Source organism: Tursiops truncatus, chromosome 13, assembly GCF_011762595.2.
Source record: "Tursiops truncatus isolate mTurTru1 chromosome 13, mTurTru1.mat.Y, whole genome shotgun sequence".
In the NCBI taxonomy this organism is placed as follows: Eukaryota; Metazoa; Chordata; class Mammalia; order Artiodactyla; family Delphinidae; genus Tursiops; species Tursiops truncatus.
Genome location: NC_047046.1, coordinates 61,271,221 through 61,287,956, shown reverse-complemented (window position 1 = coordinate 61,287,956; position 16,736 = coordinate 61,271,221). Strand labels below are relative to the sequence as shown.

General features: G+C 41.5%; 1 protein-coding gene across 2 annotated transcripts in view; it reads left to right on the top strand.

Annotated features, from left to right (window-relative positions):
* EPG5 (ectopic P-granules 5 autophagy tethering factor) overlaps positions 1 to 16,736 on the top strand; it is a 129,845-nt gene that overhangs the window by 103,021 nt on the left and 10,088 nt on the right. For both annotated transcript variants that reach the window (XM_019936977.3, XM_033837706.2), the window contains exons 36-40: positions 4,685 to 4,860; positions 7,738 to 7,923; positions 8,546 to 8,755; positions 9,424 to 9,568; positions 15,231 to 15,473. In XM_019936977.3, the coding sequence (XP_019792536.2) occupies positions 4,685 to 4,860; positions 7,738 to 7,923; positions 8,546 to 8,755; positions 9,424 to 9,568; positions 15,231 to 15,473 (960 nt within the window). The remainder of the gene's footprint in view (positions 1 to 4,684; positions 4,861 to 7,737; positions 7,924 to 8,545; positions 8,756 to 9,423; positions 9,569 to 15,230; positions 15,474 to 16,736) is intronic.

Sequence of the window (16,736 nt, the reverse complement as noted above, 5' to 3'; positions counted from 1 at the left end):
CATGAGGACTAGGATGAGGGTGTATGCCTCCAGAGAAGATCTGCATTTGTTGCCATTTGGCTCTGTGTAATTCCTTGGCTTTGGGTTTCTCACACTACACAGATACATGAAATCAAACCCCATACTCAATTACCACAATCAGCTTTCTTGCCTCCCTGACTCCCAGTCCAGGCTAAGGCAGAGAAGATACGTTCCCCTCCCCCCTTATCTGCCCTTTCAGTGAGGGTGTAGTCCTTAGAAAATCTTGTTTTCTGTTTCCTTGTGCTGTTGAAAACCCCACATAAGCAAACAGCCCCAGGGCAACTGAGGCTTCCGCATCAGTTTAATACTCTGCTTTCCTAGTCTCTCTGACCTCTTTTCTTCCACTGAATGTATGTAGCTGTGCATTTTCAGAGTTGTTGTATTTTACTTAGTGTATCTAAATGTTTTGTATTGGGAGGCTTGTAAGGATATTAGGTCCACCCAACCCAGATTCTTGCAATAGCCTCCTAACTGTCCTTCCTATCTCATTTCTGTTCCTGCCTATTTACTAGATTGATTTTCCAAAAATTCTGTTTGTATGCTATTATATTCTTATTCAGAAACTTTTAAATGTAATAATGTTTTAGCTCAGCATTCAAATGTGTCTGGCTCAGAGCACTTCAACATTATGTGATGTTTTTTTTATGGAAGCATTCCATTCAGCCATACTGCTCTACTCAGTGTTCCCTAAAAGTCCTTGGATCTTCCCTCTGCCACTTCTTTGCTTATGCTGATTCCACTACCTGGATGAAGCCTCGGGCCCTTTATATTCTCCTGCATATCTGTTCATGTGCATACATTTCTCTCCTGCCTCTAAATCTTTATAGCACATTGTTGTAGTTTGAATCCTTGGGAAGCAGACGCCATGATGGAGCCAGAATGCTGAGATTTATTTGGGGTACTGCCTGTGAAAATAAGAGGGAGAGGAATAAGGGTGGGCAAAGAAAGCCTTCAGACCCTGGTGCAGGCCTAACACCCGTGAAAGGAGAGTAGGAAGAGTCTCAGCCTGCAGGGCAGCGCTGAGAAAGTATTGGCCAGCTGGTTAGGGAGTTCTAGTGCCAACATTCTTTTTTGAGGATCCTACCTTGGGCGGAAGCAGCCAGGTCAGTGCTTAGTTGTTGGCTGAGGGCTACCTGGGAGGAGGATGGCCTCGACTCAGGTGCTAAAGGTGCTATGCCCTGATCTGTGGCAAGTTCTGTTTGAAGGGAGATCTGAGTGGCGCACCCCCGTGGCTACCATGTGTTTATGTGGCACTGAGTCCTGGAGTTAACAATATGTCATCCAGTATTTTATATACAATATATATAGTAGATAGCATATCAGATAATAGACTATATAGTATAATAATATGTATAAATATATATAGCAATAATATATATGTTATAATATAAAACAATGTATCATCCAATATTTTATATATATACAAAAATAGACTTTTTTTTAGTGTAGTTTTAGGTTCACAGCAAAACTGAGCAGAAAACACAGAGAGTTTCCGTATACCCTTTCCTCCCTGCTCCTCATGCATAACCCCCTCCCCACCCACTATCACCATCCCCCACCGGAGTGGTACATTTGTTATAGCCGATGAACCTACACTGACACATTATTACCCAAAGTCCATAGTTTACATTAGGATTCATGCTGGGGCTTGTACATTCTCTGGGTTTGGATAAATGTATAACGATGTGTGTCTACAGAGTATCATACAGAGTAGTTTCACTGCCCTAAATATCCTTTGTGCTCTGTCTATTCATCCCTCCCCCACCCCAGCCTTTGGCAATCACTGATTTCTTTTACTTTCTGCATAGTCTTAGCTTTTCTAGAATGTCATATAGTTAGAATCATTCATTATGCAGCTTTCCAGATGGGCTTCTTTTGCTTAGCATATGCACTTAGGTTCCTCCATGTCTTTCATGACTTGATAGCTCATTTCTTCTTAGTGCTGAATAATATACCGTTGTCTGGATGTACCTCATCCAGAGTTGTTTGTTTTTTTTTTTTAAATATTTATTTATTTATTTGGCTGCGTCGGGTCTTAGTTGCACCATGCGGGATCTTTTGTTGCGGTGCGTGGGCTTCTCACTAGTTGAGGTGCACGGGCTCCAGAGCACACGGGCTCAGTAGCTGCGGTGCTCATGGGCTCTCTTGTTGTGGCGCACGGGCTCTAGAGCACACGGGCTTAGTTGTTCTCCTGTTGCCCCGCGGCATGTGGGATCTTAGTTCCCTGACCAGGGATCGAACCCACGTCCCCTGATTGGAAGGTGGATTCTTTACCACTGGACCACCAGGGAAGTCCCCATCTAGTATTTGTTGTTTTTTTTTTTTTTTTTTTTTTTTGGTGATACACGGGCCTCTCACTGCTGTGGCCTCTCCCGTCGCGGAACACAGGCTCCAGACGCGCAGGCCCAGCGGCCATGGCTCACGGGCCCAGCCGTTCTGCAGCATGTGGGATCCTCCCAGACCGAGGCACGAACCTGTGTCCCCTGCATCGCCAGGCGGACTCTCAACCACTGCGCCACCAGGGAAGCCCCCCATCTAGTATTTTTGATTGACTTTTTACATATCTGATCTCCTCTCGGTTCCCCTAACCCACCGCCGCTGTTATAAGATATAAACTCTAGGCACAGAAACATTCTTCTTTTTATCTCTCCCCAACCCAAGACTTAGGACAGTGCCGTACTCTGAGTTGTCTACTTGATAAAAGTATTGGTTCAGTGAGTAACACATGAAATTCTAATAGCACTCACTTTTTTTTTTTTCTTTTTTTGGAAAGGTAGACTTCTAGCTGCATATTACCATCCACAACACATTTATAGTGAGACAAATATTTCAGCATAAAATTATTGTCACAAAAGGCTGTTATTTAGTTTCTTAGTATAAAAGGGCAGGCACTCTCACAGGCCCGTGTATATCAAATAAAAAAGTGGCCTAGGAATAGGAGAGTACACAGATAACATTAAGAATTGGCAACTCAATTCAGAGAGATGAAACAGAAGAACTGTGCACAGCAAGATGAAGAAGTATTAAATTATAGCCTTTTAGTGAGATCGTCTGATTCAGCTCTCTGTTTTTATTGATGAGAAAAAATGAGGACCTGGAAAGCAAAATGAATTCATCTGAGGTCACAGAACTTATTTGTGTCTGGGCTGGGACTAGAGACGCTCGGTCTGGTCCTAAGAGATTACCTCCTAGACATCTTCTCCTACGTATCCATCCTAATTTAAACAAAACTATCTTTTTTATCCATATTTAAACAAATGCTACTCTTCACCCCTGTCTTAAAAGGTTGTTAAAAACATACGTTACTGTTTCCTGAGGACTGGGGATTGAGGGCACAGGAATGTTAGCAGTGATAAGTCGACTTATCGTGTGTTGATGCTCATTAGTCATTTTTCAAAAGTCAGTGTTGAGAAACTCCCATCAGGTTGCTGCTCTCGTTGTATGTGGCTCTCTCTTCTTTGACCAGATTTCATTCCTTTGCTTAGAGCCAGAAAGTCTGAAAAAATTTGTTTCAGACTAAATGCTCCTGAGGGCACTAAAGTAATTGATACCCGTGAGGATAATACTGAGTGATTCAGGTCACAGAAGAATGTGAAATTTGTTTTAGAGTGACTTACTTGAATGACAGTTAACAGTCTAGTTTTACTGCACCAAGGGTTAAGATTTAGTCATTTGGAACATTTCCTTTTTTTTTAAAAATAAATTTATTTATTTAGGTTGTGTTGGGTCTTCGTTGTTGTGCGTGAGCTTTCTGTACTTGCGGCGAGTGGGGGCTACTCTTCGTTGCGGCGCATGGGCTTCTCACTGCGGTGGCTTCTCTCGTTGCGGAGCATGGGCTCTAGGCATGTGGGCTTCAGTAGTTGTGGCTTGCGGGCTCTAGAGCGCAGCCTCAGTAGTTGTGGCACACTGGCTTAGTTGCTCCGCGGCATGTGGGATCTTCCCAGACCAGGGATCGAACCTGTGTCTCCTGCATTGGCAGGCGGATTCTTTTTTCTTTTTTTGTGGTATGCGGGCCTCTGACTGTTGTGGCCTTTCCCACTGCGGAGCACAGGCTCCGGACGCGCAGGCTCAGCGGCCATGGCTCACGGGCCTAGCTGCTCCGCGCCATGTGGGATCTTCCCGGACCGGGGCACGAACCCGTGTCCCCTGAATTGGCAGGCGGACTCTCAACCACTGCGCCACCAGGGAAGCCCGGCTGGCGGATTCTTAACCACTGCACCACCAGGGAAGTCCCTGGAACATTTCCTTTTGAGGAACATTCGATTTCTCCAAGGTGCCAAGTGAATGAGGTGTCAAATGCATGAGACTGAATTTATGCTGAAGGCAACAGACTGAAGGGATGCCTAGAGTTGGTTGTGGTTGTGGAAGTGTATTTGAGTTAAAAAGTCATATATTTAGGAGTTTTAGAGAAAAACTGTTCACGCCTGCTATCTCCCTCACACCAGCTGCTCCTTCCAGTCGCCCTGGTAAGTAAATTACCGTTCTTTATTATTGTTCTGCCATCACTTTTTTCCCTGGTACGTGAAAATCTTTGAAACTGGGTAATTATTGAGAACGTTAGGTTTTTAGACTTTTAGTTCAAATTTGTGTTTTGTGTTAATTTTTTACTTGTTTTAAAGATAAACCAAAAAGTCTTCAGCTATATTTTCTTTTTCAATTTTAGATAAGCTCTTGCCTGGTGATGACGGACCCCTTCGGTTACACCTGATACATTATTGTGAAGCATGTACAGCACCCAAAATGCCAGAGTTCATTCTGTATGCTTTTCACAGTGCCTACCAGAAACTCCCATGGAGGGACCTGCATCCTGACCAGATGCTCATGGAGGCCTTCTTCAAGGTAAACCCTTCACTCTCTATGTCACAGCCTGGCTTCTTGGGAGCAACCTGTTCACTGTGGGTTTTAGGCCCAGTTGCAGTGGGTGACAATGTGGACCCTGCCCGAATTCTGTATCGCCCAGACAGTGCTTGTGTAAAGCAGCATCCTATGGACATCGTTTCACTGTGTTAGTAGATGACTGAACAGCATTTACAGAAAACCCAGAGAAAGATTTTTGTCTGTAATATGACAGTCATCCCCTAGTCTTCGGTGATATTGTCATGTGAATACATAGTTTAATCACTTTGTCACACTCAATCTTGGCGTTTCTGTGAATGCATGTTTTTCTAGGATAGTATCATTAAAACTGCTTCTTGTTAAATGTTCTATTAAAGTAGAATGTAAATTGGTACTCAAACCATTAGTTTCTTTAAGCAGTTATGTAAGGGGATATTAGGTTGTAGGGGACAGAAGTACATTGTAACAACCAGGAATGCATCATAATCATATAAAAGACCTGAAATGGCCTGGAAAAAGTCCCACTAAGTGTGCGGGAGTTTTTGCAGTAGAAGCAATAGTCAGAAAACGGGTACAGTAGTGTCGCTTGCATACCAGTCAGGCATTTCTGTTGTTCTTAAGTTTTTGTTTTAAAAAACCCTTTAATCTTGTCTTAGCTTTTTATGATCATTTCAGTTTATTTGTTCATAGTCACCAGTTCATTTGTGTTTACTCATAACCTAATTCACATTTATTATTGAGATACTTTAAGTGCTTTTTTTTTTTTAAAAAATTATTATTTATTTGTTTATTTTTGGCTGCATTGGGTCTTCGTTGCTGTGTGTGGGCTTTCTCCAGTTGATGCAAGCGGGGGCTACTCTTCACTGTGGTGCACGGGCTTCTCATTGCAGTGGCTTCTCTTGTTGCAGAGCACGGGCTCTAGGAACATGGGCTTCAGTAGTTGTGGCACGTGGGCTCTAGAGCGCAGGCTCAGTAGTTGTGGTGCATGGACTTAGTTGTTCCGCGGCATGTGGGATCTTCCCGGACCAGGGCTCAAACCCGTGTCCCCTGCATTGGCAGGCAGATTCCCAACCACTGAGCCACCAGGGAAGTCCCTAAGTGCTTTAATTACTGCAGATCCATAGTTATTTATGACAATTAGTAAAATGTACTGCAGTCTTTTAGTGCTGTAAGTGGAGACCCCACCCACTGCTGCTCTTGTCAGCCACTCCTCTGTAGCTGAGCTCTAAGGAAAGCTGAGGACAGTCATCTTAGTGAAATACAAAGTTAAGAATGATTTTATAGCTAGGTTTAGACTATGAGACAGGCACAAAGTAGGTATTCATCATCATTATGAATATGGAATTGAACCTTTGTTTAACGAGCTGTAAGAGAGTGTTTAAGTAAGAGCGCAGCTTTAGCTATATGACAGATTAAATAGAATGGTCTATAAAGGGATGCTATAGACTTTGTATCTCTAGGAGTTTTAGTCTAATGATAGATGACTTTACCTGGCCCAGAAGCTGGGAACCTTTCTGTTGCATGAGTCTTGCTGGCAAAGTAAAGTATGTTTGTGAGGGGGTTGAGGGTGAAGATAGAGAACAAATTATAAAGGAGGATGAAGAATCATTTTCTAAAAGGGAAAACGAGCAAATAGCATGATATAATGATGGTACTAATTGGAAGACATGAATCATCAAATTCCACTGATTGCGATTTTATAAATGGAGTTGAGCTTTTTAATCTTCTTTTTAAAGGAAAAATTTATAGCTAGCCATGTTTTATTTTAAACAGACTTGAAATAGGCTTATAAGAGATAACTTTGATATTGATTATATACTTTAAAATACATTTGCCCCCCATCCCTGCTATATTTTAAATGGGATAATTAAACATTATGTAGTCATCAAAAATTATAGAGACTAATGATATGGGGATATATTTATAACACAACATTATACAAAAAAGGCCATATAAAAATTATATGTGCTAATATAGTAGGTCTCAAAGTATGGTCCTAGGGCCAGCAACATCAGTACCACCTGGGAACTTGTTAGGAAGACAAATTCCTGTTCCTACTCCAGATGCAGGGCATTAAAAATTCTATGGGTACCCCCCCAACCCCCATCCCACGCAAGTCCTCCAGGTGGTTCTGATGCACGCTCGGCTTTGGGAACCAGTGACTAGTAGATATATCACCTTTGTCTTGCCCAGCACATCTGAGGACTGTGGTAGGCTCCCTTGAGCACCAGTGACTTACTGTGGCAGGGATTTGCCACCCTGGCTGGAGCTAGGGAAGATCATTCCTTTCCTGTTAAGAATTAGTGGAATAGGGACTTCCCTGTTGGTGCAGTGGTTAAGAATCGCCTGCCAATGCACAGGACACAGGTTCGATCCCTGGTCTGGGAAGATCCCACATGCTGCGGAGCAGCTAAGCCCATGCTCCACAACTACCGAGCCAGTGTTCTAGAGCCCGCGAGCCACAGCTACTGAGCCTGCGTGCCACAACTACTGAAGCCTGTGCGCCTAGAGCCCGTGCTCTGCAACAAGAGAAGACACCGCAATGAAAAGCCCATGCACGGCGACGAAGAGTAGCCCCCACTCACCGCAACTAGAGAAAGCCCGCACGGAGCCACAAAGACCCAACGCAGCCAAAAATCAAAATCAAAAAAAAAAAAAAGAATTAGTGGAATAAATAATGAACTCCAAACAAGCTGAAAGGTGTGCCATACATTGAACATGGAAGGAAAAATATTATAATCTAAATTTCTGAGGGCAGAAGGGTTATGAATGATTTTTATAATCTGGGAAAAAAGTATAATTTAAAAGATATATAATTTAGAAAACATTGGTTTCTATACATTTTTAGGATATATAGCTAAAAACATTGTTTCCTTTTAGGTGGAACGAGGAAGCCCCAAGAGCTGCTTCTTGTTTTTGGGGTCTGTCCTCTGTGAAGTCAACTGGGTCAGTGTGCTCTCTGATGCCTGGAATCCCAGTCCCCACCCAGAGACCCGGAGCATGATTGTCTGCCTCCTTTTCATGATGATTTTGTTGGCAAAGGAAGATCAACTGGTGGATCAAACAGTAAGTTTGGAGAGCCTGTGATAAAGACTTGGCAGGGCTCTCTAGATCCTCACTCTGTATGAAGTTGTGGTTTTTAAGTTGTTTCCCTCGTGCCTCTTTCAGTGTGAATATATGCATGGCATACGGGATGTGCCTTCAACTAGGTGTCTGATTTTCTTTTTTTTTGCGGTACGCGGGCCTCTCGCTGTTGTGGCCTCTCCCGTTGCGGAGCACAGGCTCCAGACACGCGGGCTCAGAGGCCATGGCTCACGGGCCCAGCCGCTCCACGGCATGTGGGATCTTCCTGGACCGGGGCACGAACCCGTGTCCTCTGCATCGGCAGGCGGACTCTCAACCACTGTGGCACCAGGGAAGCCCAGTGTCTGATTTTCTTATATAGTTCATAGTCTAAGGGAACCACACCAAATATAAAAATCAATTTCAATTTACATCTCCTTAATTGCTTGTTCTACCACCAGATCATAGAGTTCCTTTGAAAATTGGGTTCTGAATACTTATAAATCTTAATGTGTTTTGCCAAAACTTTGGTTATTACTTTCACGAGTCCTCCTAACTTGAGAGGTGCGTATTTCTGGAAAAAATGGGAGCTCTGGAACTAAAGGAATGTGTGTTTCATTTTTAGGATTCTCCTCTACTTACTCTCCTTGGACAGACAAGCTCACTCTCGTGGCATCTTGTGGATGTTGTGTCATATCAGAGTGTGCTAGGTTATTTCAGCAGCCATTACCAGCCATCCATCATCCTGGCAAAGGAATCTTCTGCTGAGTTAATTGTGAAGCTCCTAAAAGTGTCTGCAGGTCTTTCCGTTCCTACTGACAGCCAGAAACATCTTGTGAGTTAAGTGGGTCCTTTAGAAGGCAGAGTGTTCTTTAGGGCTGCTAGTAGTATAAGTGCTACTGAGGACTGTCTCGAATCCTGCGAATGGCTCAATAGAAAAAGTTGGAGGATGTATATCATTTTGGCCTCTTGGGTCTTTCAGTTTCGTTTATTTCTTCTGGTAAGCCTTTACCTACTAGCAGTGTCACATGCTAACGAGGTGAAAAGGATTGAGGGCCGACAGTGAGCTGTGGGTTTACTGATTTGAATGTCATTGGCAGCAGAATGGCAGCAAGTTATGAGCATGAGTTTGAGGTCTGACAAACTCAAATCCCCAACTCACTGCCATTCTGACCTTGGTTTTCTCACCTGAATTGGAAATAATAATACCTTGCCTTCAAAGTGTTGTGAGGATTAGATCAGAAAATGAACATAAAAGTTTTTGGAAAAGTTCCTGGCAAGTACTTAGTGTGTAGTTAATGTTGTTATTAATGTAGTACTGGGATTTGGGAGAACATGGGTTCTGGTCTAAGTATTACCAAAGATTTTTATTTCCCCAACACAGGGTCTGTCCTCATATGACTCACTGCTCTGTCCTCTCCCAGTGCAGTGCTGTGCTCCCAGGGAATATCCAGTTAACACTGCATGCATGGATTCATTTGAATGATCTTTTTTTATTGTCAGGATGCAGTTCCAAAATGCCGAGCCTTCACTCACCAGATGGTACAATTCCTCAGCTCCCTGGAACAAAATGGAAAAATCACGTTAGCAGTCCTTGAACAGGAAATGTGTAAGCTCTTGGATGATATCATTGTTTTTAAACCACCTGGTAAGTGACTATGGTGGAGTCATGTATTCACTCAGTAAATGAATTCCTGCTGTGTATAAGGCATCTTGAGATCAGGAAGATGGTCGGGACACTGTCATTCCTGTTTGCAGAGAAGCAGTGGTCAGAGAGATGACTGGACCATAGAGACACTTGTCATCTCAGCACTGGCCAGGGTGGGGTGGCATGAATGGTAAGAACTTGAGGAGGCATAGACACTGTCAGTTGCTGGTGAGAGGTTAACTGGACTGAGGGCTAAGTTAGGTGACTAGATATAGTGATTAGGATATAACCAGAGACCATCCATCGAGCAGCATTCCTGGATGTTTTGGCTCCTAACTGGGAGGGCACTTCAGAATCACCTGTAGGCTTGTAAAGAAACTTCATATGAGAACCTGTGCTCCTAGCAGTTTGGTGGACTGGACATCCTGATTGCCTCTCCTGCCGAAAACAACTAAGGATGCTGGATAAAATGTTTTTAAGAAACCAAAAATTAAACGTATTGACAAGGTGGCAGAAAATCTCAGAAGTCAGAAACTAAGTAAAAGGAGGAACCCATAAAAGTAGATGGAGTACTGAGGCTGGCTTTTACCTTGAAGGCTTTTGCTGACACTCCTTAGATTAGGGGAGATGATAAAGCCCAGGGCCTGCCTAAGATGGTAGCCTGAAAGGACCTCCTGTGCATTACCACACAGGATGGCATACTCAGGGTAAGGATGAGTTAGAAATGAACCTGCCCTGAGAAAGGAAGACAACAATCCTTAGATTCATTAAACCCAGCAAATCCCAAGCAGGGTAGATAGAAAGAAATTCACCCCTGTACACACTGTAGTGAAAGTGCAGATGCACCGGGGTCAAAGGAACAACATTCAACATTTACAAGGACAGCCGGCTTCTCATTGGCAACAGAGGAAGCTGTAAGATAGTGGAATAACACCTTCAATGTGCTGTGAGGAGATGACTTGTAACCTGGGATTGCAAACTAAGAAGAACCATCTTTCAAAGATGAGGGTGAAATAAAGATGTTTTCCTTGAAACCTGAGCGTGTTTGTCCCAGTGGACATCACTAAAGGAAGTACTAAATAAAGCATGTTCTTTAGGTAGAAGAAGAGTGATCACAAGTGAAAGGCTTGAATTGCAAGAAGGAAAAGTAAGCAGAGAAAGTAGTGAAATGTGGGTAAATATAAACAAAAACTGCCTGTATAAAACTACGGTAATCATCATTTAGGGGTTTAAAAAGCAAAAGCTAACATTAAATTATATGACCACAAATATATGTAAGTTAAGAAGGAGGTTGAGTTAAAAGCATTCTAAGGTTTTAATATTGTTTGAGGGGGGTCAAGAGATTGATTAAATTTATGTCTTCATAGAATATGAATGGTAAAAATTCTAAGCAATTCACCAAAAGAATAGAAATAAAATATGTAAGTTCTAAGTTAGTAGAAGGAGATAAGGATTGGCCAGGACTTCCCTGGTGGCACAGTGGTTAAGAATCCATCTGCCAATGCAGGGGACACGGGTTTGATCCTTGGTCCAGGAAGATCCCACATGCCACGGAGCAGCTAAGCCCATGTGCCACAACTAGTGAGCCTCTGCTCTAGAGCCTGCGAGCCACAACTACTGAGCCCACGTGCCACAACTACTGAAGCCTGCGCGCCTAGAGCCCATGCTCTGCAGCAAAAGAGGCCACCACAATGAGAAGCCCATGCACCGCAATGAAGAGTAGCCCCCGCTCTCCACAACTAGAGAAAGCCCGCACACAGCAATGAGAACCCATTGCAGCCAAAAAATAAATTAATTAATTAAATTAAAAAAAAAAAGGATTGGCCAAATTTTGTTCAATCCAAAGAAGGCAAGAAACATGGAGAAGGTAAGAAAAATAGCCAAAATAAAAAGGTAAAATTTAAATATATCGGTAAATGTAAATGGACTGATGCTCAGGTTAAAAGATGAAGATTGTCAGACTGGATTAATAATCAACAACATCCAGTTTTTTATGTATTTATTTTTTTAAATTTTATTTTAGTTGTGGCACACGGGCTTAGTTGCTCCGTGGCCTGTGGGATCCTCCCGGTCCAGGGCTCGAACCTGTGTCCCCTGCACTGGCAGGTGGTGTCCCAACCACTGCACCACAAGGGAAGCCCCAACATCCAGTTTTAAGCTGTTTATAAGAAGTATATCTAAAGCATAGGATATAGAAAGCTTTCTACAAGGCAGTCACATTAGATATTAAAATAGAAAGCTGGTACAGCTATATCAGTATGAGACAGATAGGACTGTAAGGCAGAAAGCATTACCAAGCCAGACAATCTCTTGTGTGTGTTCCTGCCCTGAAGTTGCATGAAAAACACATATATACATAAAAAACACATATTACTTACATAAATAAGAAAAAAGCATTATTAAAAATGAAGAGAGTCGTTGGAAATTGATACAAGGTTCAATTCACCAGGAAGAAAATGCATAAGGTGAAAATTGACAGAACTAGGAAGAGAAATGTCAAATTTGCTCACAGTGAGGGATTTTGACCCATGTCTCACAGTAACTGATGGATCAGGTAGACAGAAAATCAGTAAGACTATAGGATGTCTGAATAGCACAGCTGGATGTAATGAGTATGTAGAGAATAATATACCCTGTTAAGTCCAGAATGCACACCATATCAGTCTCACATTGAACAGTTAAGAAACTTGACCCATTACTAGGGTTAAAGCACATCTCAATCAATCCCAGAGGACTGGTATCAGATAGACCACACATTCTAACCACAGTGCAATGAACTTAAAAATCAGTAACAAAATATAACCAGGAGGGAAAAAACTATACATTGGAAATTAAGAAGCAAATTTTTTTTTTTTTTTTTTTTTTTTTTTGCGGTACGCGGGCCTCTCACTGTTGTGGCCCCTCCCGTTGCGGAGCACAGGCTCCGGACGCGCAGGCTCAGCGGCCATGGCTCACGGGCCCAGCCGCTCCGCGGCATGTGGGATCTTCCCGGACCAGGGCACGAACCTGTGTGCCCTGCATCGGCAGGCGGACTCTCAATCACTGCGCCACCAGGGAAGCCCAGAAGCAAATTTTTAAATAACTGATGACCAAAGGAACAATAACAACAGAAATTTAAAATATTTAGAACTGTATTAAAAAAATAGAGCATCAAAACTTGTGGGATTCAGCTAAAGTGAAACTTAATTTCATGGCCTTAAATGTTTATATTAAAATTTCTAAAAGCTGAAAATTAATTAGATAAACACTGAGCTTAAGAAATTATAAAAAGAACCACAAAATATAACCAAAATCTGCTTAGAAAGAAAGAGATAATAAAGAGAAGATAAATAGGAGGAGACTAAGGGTGAACAATGAAACTGGTAAATGTATAGGAAAATCTAAATGAAATCTGACTCTATAAAACAGTAATAGTAATGTGTTGTTGGGTTATGGTAACAGTAGGGAAGGTAATAGGAAATTAGCATTGTCTGGGAACCAGTTAACATCAGACTTTGAAAAATCAAGAATGCATGTTGTAATTTGTAAGATAACCACTATGAAAATGTTAAAAGAATATTGAAGAGAGAAAAAGGAATGTAGAATTGGAGGGAGAAATTGGAAGCATATAGTAAGATAGTAGATTTAGACCCACTCACATCAGTAATTACATTAACTATGAATGACTAAGATCGTCACACTGGATAAAATAAGGAAGAAAAAGACAATCCAGTGAAAAAAATGAACAAGACCCTTAAATTGACATTCTACAAAAGAGAATATTCAAATAACCAATAAACATATGAAAACATGCTAAACCTTGTTAATATTTAGGGAAATGCAAATTAAGAACTTGATGGCATACTCTATCACATCCACCAGAATAGCTAAAATTAAAAAGTTTTCAGTACCAGATGTTGGTGAGGATGTGGATCAGTGTTAACTCTCATATCCTGCTGATCACAGAGTAAATTGGTACAACCATTTTTAAATGTTTGACATCATCTACTAGTTTGCATATCCCTCAGCTTGGGATATGCAAACTAGTTAAAAAAAAGAAAGAAGAATTAGCAGGCAATACTGGAGAAATTGATTTAGAGTTGGTCATATGTACTGGGCCATGAAGATTGAATAATAGCCAGGCAAAGGAGTGAAGGGCGTTCTAGAAAGATCTTAATCAGAAGAGTGATGGGATCAGGTCTGGTTTTTAAGAACAACATTTGTTGGCTGTGTTGATGATGAATGGGAAGGGGAGAGGCTGCGCTCTATTAGGAGGCTTATTGCAATCATTTTTTGTTCCCATGAATCATAACTAAAAGATAGATTAAAATCACTATTCACAGATGCAAACTGTTATATATAGAATGGATAAACAACAAGGTCCTACTCTGTAGTACAGGGAACTAAATTCAATATCCCGTGGCAAACCATAATGGAAAAGAATATGAAAAAAAGTATATATATATATGTATATATGTATAACTGAGTTACTTTGCTGTATAGCAGTAATTAACACAGCATTGTAAATCAACTGTACTTCAATAACAAAATAAAATTTTTTTAAAAATCAGAAAAAAAATTTATTCACCTGGAATTCAGAGATAAGGCCTTTATTACCAAGAATATTTATACATAAAAAAGTAGATTCACACACATATAGTGCTTTAAAAATTCCTTGCTTGATAATCAGTATATCTTATGATAACATTAAGTTAGGGTTTATTGTACACTGTGCAAGTGGGTGAATTTGGTTTGATGGGTGTGATAAGACCTCCCCACTCGCGTTGACATAAATACCAAAGCCTTGAGGTGAGAAAGCCACAATTCTATTCCCTTAAAACAATGAACCCAACTCAAGGAGAATTAGAAATAGTTGGCAAAAATTATGCCTGATGAAGGGAATTCCCTGGCTGTCCAGTGGCTAAGGCCCTGCAGTTTGACTGCCGAGGGCCGCGGGTTCAATCCCTGGTCGGGAAACTAAAATCCCGCAAGCTGCACGGCACAGCCAGAAAAGAAAAAACAAATAAAAATAAAGTGTACAATTCAAAAATTATGCCTGATGAATAGTTACCTCAACACACCCTCAGTGAAAAATATTTTCTGTTCTTGGATGTGAAGAAGGAATCTATCTCAGTCACTTATTTGCAGTTCTCTTTTAAAATGAATTTGCTCTTTTTCTTGTGTTGTATTCTTTTTTTCACCTTTTAATATTTTGGAAAGACCCAGTCTGTCCATTTTTCTTATTTAAAAAACAAAGAGATAAAAGAGCTGCTGTTAGGAGTCTGTAAAAAGGTTTTTCCTTTCCTTACTTTTATATTTAGTTTTAAATAATAACCTTCATTGTGTGTAAATCATTCTAGAATTATTTACAACTTTGGCATTGGTAGGGGTGGAGTTACTGTTTCTAATTAGTTTACCAAATGACTCCTGAGATCTATGTATTTTGTCTATTTATTAAAGTATCACTTGGTCACACGCTGTAACCAGGAATCTCGCAGTAGTTCCTGCTTTGCTCTTACAAAGTATGTATGTGCCACATCCTATCCTTAAAAGCTAAACACAGAAGGATTTTCCTTCTGGCCCCTGGAGAGCAGCTAGTTTGAAGCACCATTGTTCCCTTTATCACATTCACATCGTCATACCAGCAGCCTTTTGCAAACGTGTTGGCTTTGTTCCCCTTCAGATCTGGACAGCCAGACCCGCCACATGGCCCTCAGCAGCCTCTTTATGGAAGTCCTAATGATGATGAACAATGCAACTATCCCAACAGCAGAGTTCCTCCGAGGCAGTATCCAGACCTGGATTGGGCAGAAAGTGCATGGGCTGGTGGTTCTGCCCCTGTTAACAGCCGCCTGCCAGAGCCTGGCTTCCGTCCGCCACATGGCCGAGACGACGGAAGCCTGCATCACTGCTTACTTCAAAGAGGGTAAGAGGACCGTCATGTCAGGCTCTCAGTAGACCCATCTTTTCCAAAGAAGATTAAAGCTTTGTCTGAAGGAGATACCTTTCCAGACCCTTCCTGTTGAGGGATTGTACTGTTCTAATATCTCTGTAAATGTTGTTGATGTTTCAGAATATAGTTTGTTTTCTTCATAAAGATGTGCAGTTAGCATGAGAAATTTTGGCCCATGTTGGTACCATCATGTTTCAAGGGAGGGAACCTCTAATTCATTTTATGTGGGTTTTGGAGTGTCAGACCAATCCTTTTATGGCAGGCAAATTGTTTATGTCATAGGCCTAGTCATAGTCCTAAAAACAAATGCTATATACCAGAATCTTTATAATAATGATCCACTGTATTAATTTTCTCTATTTTGTCACTTGTTAAAGTTTTTCATATGTCCTCTTATTGCATTTTGTCATGTGTTTTAAACTATTATGGAGTTCTCTTCCCACCTCCCCTCCCGCCCCCCACTCCCGCTTTGTCTTCTTATTTCCTACCTCTAAATTCTCAGATTCTGGAAGCAGCCTGATCTGGTTAAAAAGAATTGCTCAGAGCAGTACTTCTCGACTCTGTTACCCAGATATACATCATCGTGCACACAATAGGGGAGAACGAAGGGTACTGGAGTGAGAATGCTAGGAAGTGCCTGCAACCTGCCCATGCCCTTTCTTGACAACACGTGAATAATCCATGTTCCCATGTCCCCCTGTGGAACGTGCTATGTGTGTCACCATGTCACCCTGCTCCCATTCCCCCCAAAGAATTGAGAAGCATTAGGATAACACTCTTGCTCCGAAGTTATTTACTGTTTGTTGCTAAAATCAAATTTGTTTTTTCAATTTGTGAAACATTTTCAAGAATTTCTGTCAAGATACGAGTCAAACTAAACTTTGATAATTAAAAAATGCTTATGAAGGATACAGTAATAATAATACCCCTCGGAAAAGCATAAGTATTCATAACATACTTAAAAATGGTATTAGGTAAAGTTAAAACTCTTAGATAACTGGGAGAGGCGGTGTCTACATGAGATTTTAATGATCATAATATGGTGAAAGAGGTGATTTATGAAAATGCAGCCATGATACCTGACTTCATGATACCCTCTGCACTGGCAGCCAGGACAAAGGCATTTAGAGTGAGGGCTTCCAGTCCAAGCCATGAGGCATTGTCAGGCCCTCCAGGGTCAATGTGAGTGGTGTTTTCTCGAACTGAAGCTTTTAAAGTGAAAAGGTTCATTAGAGT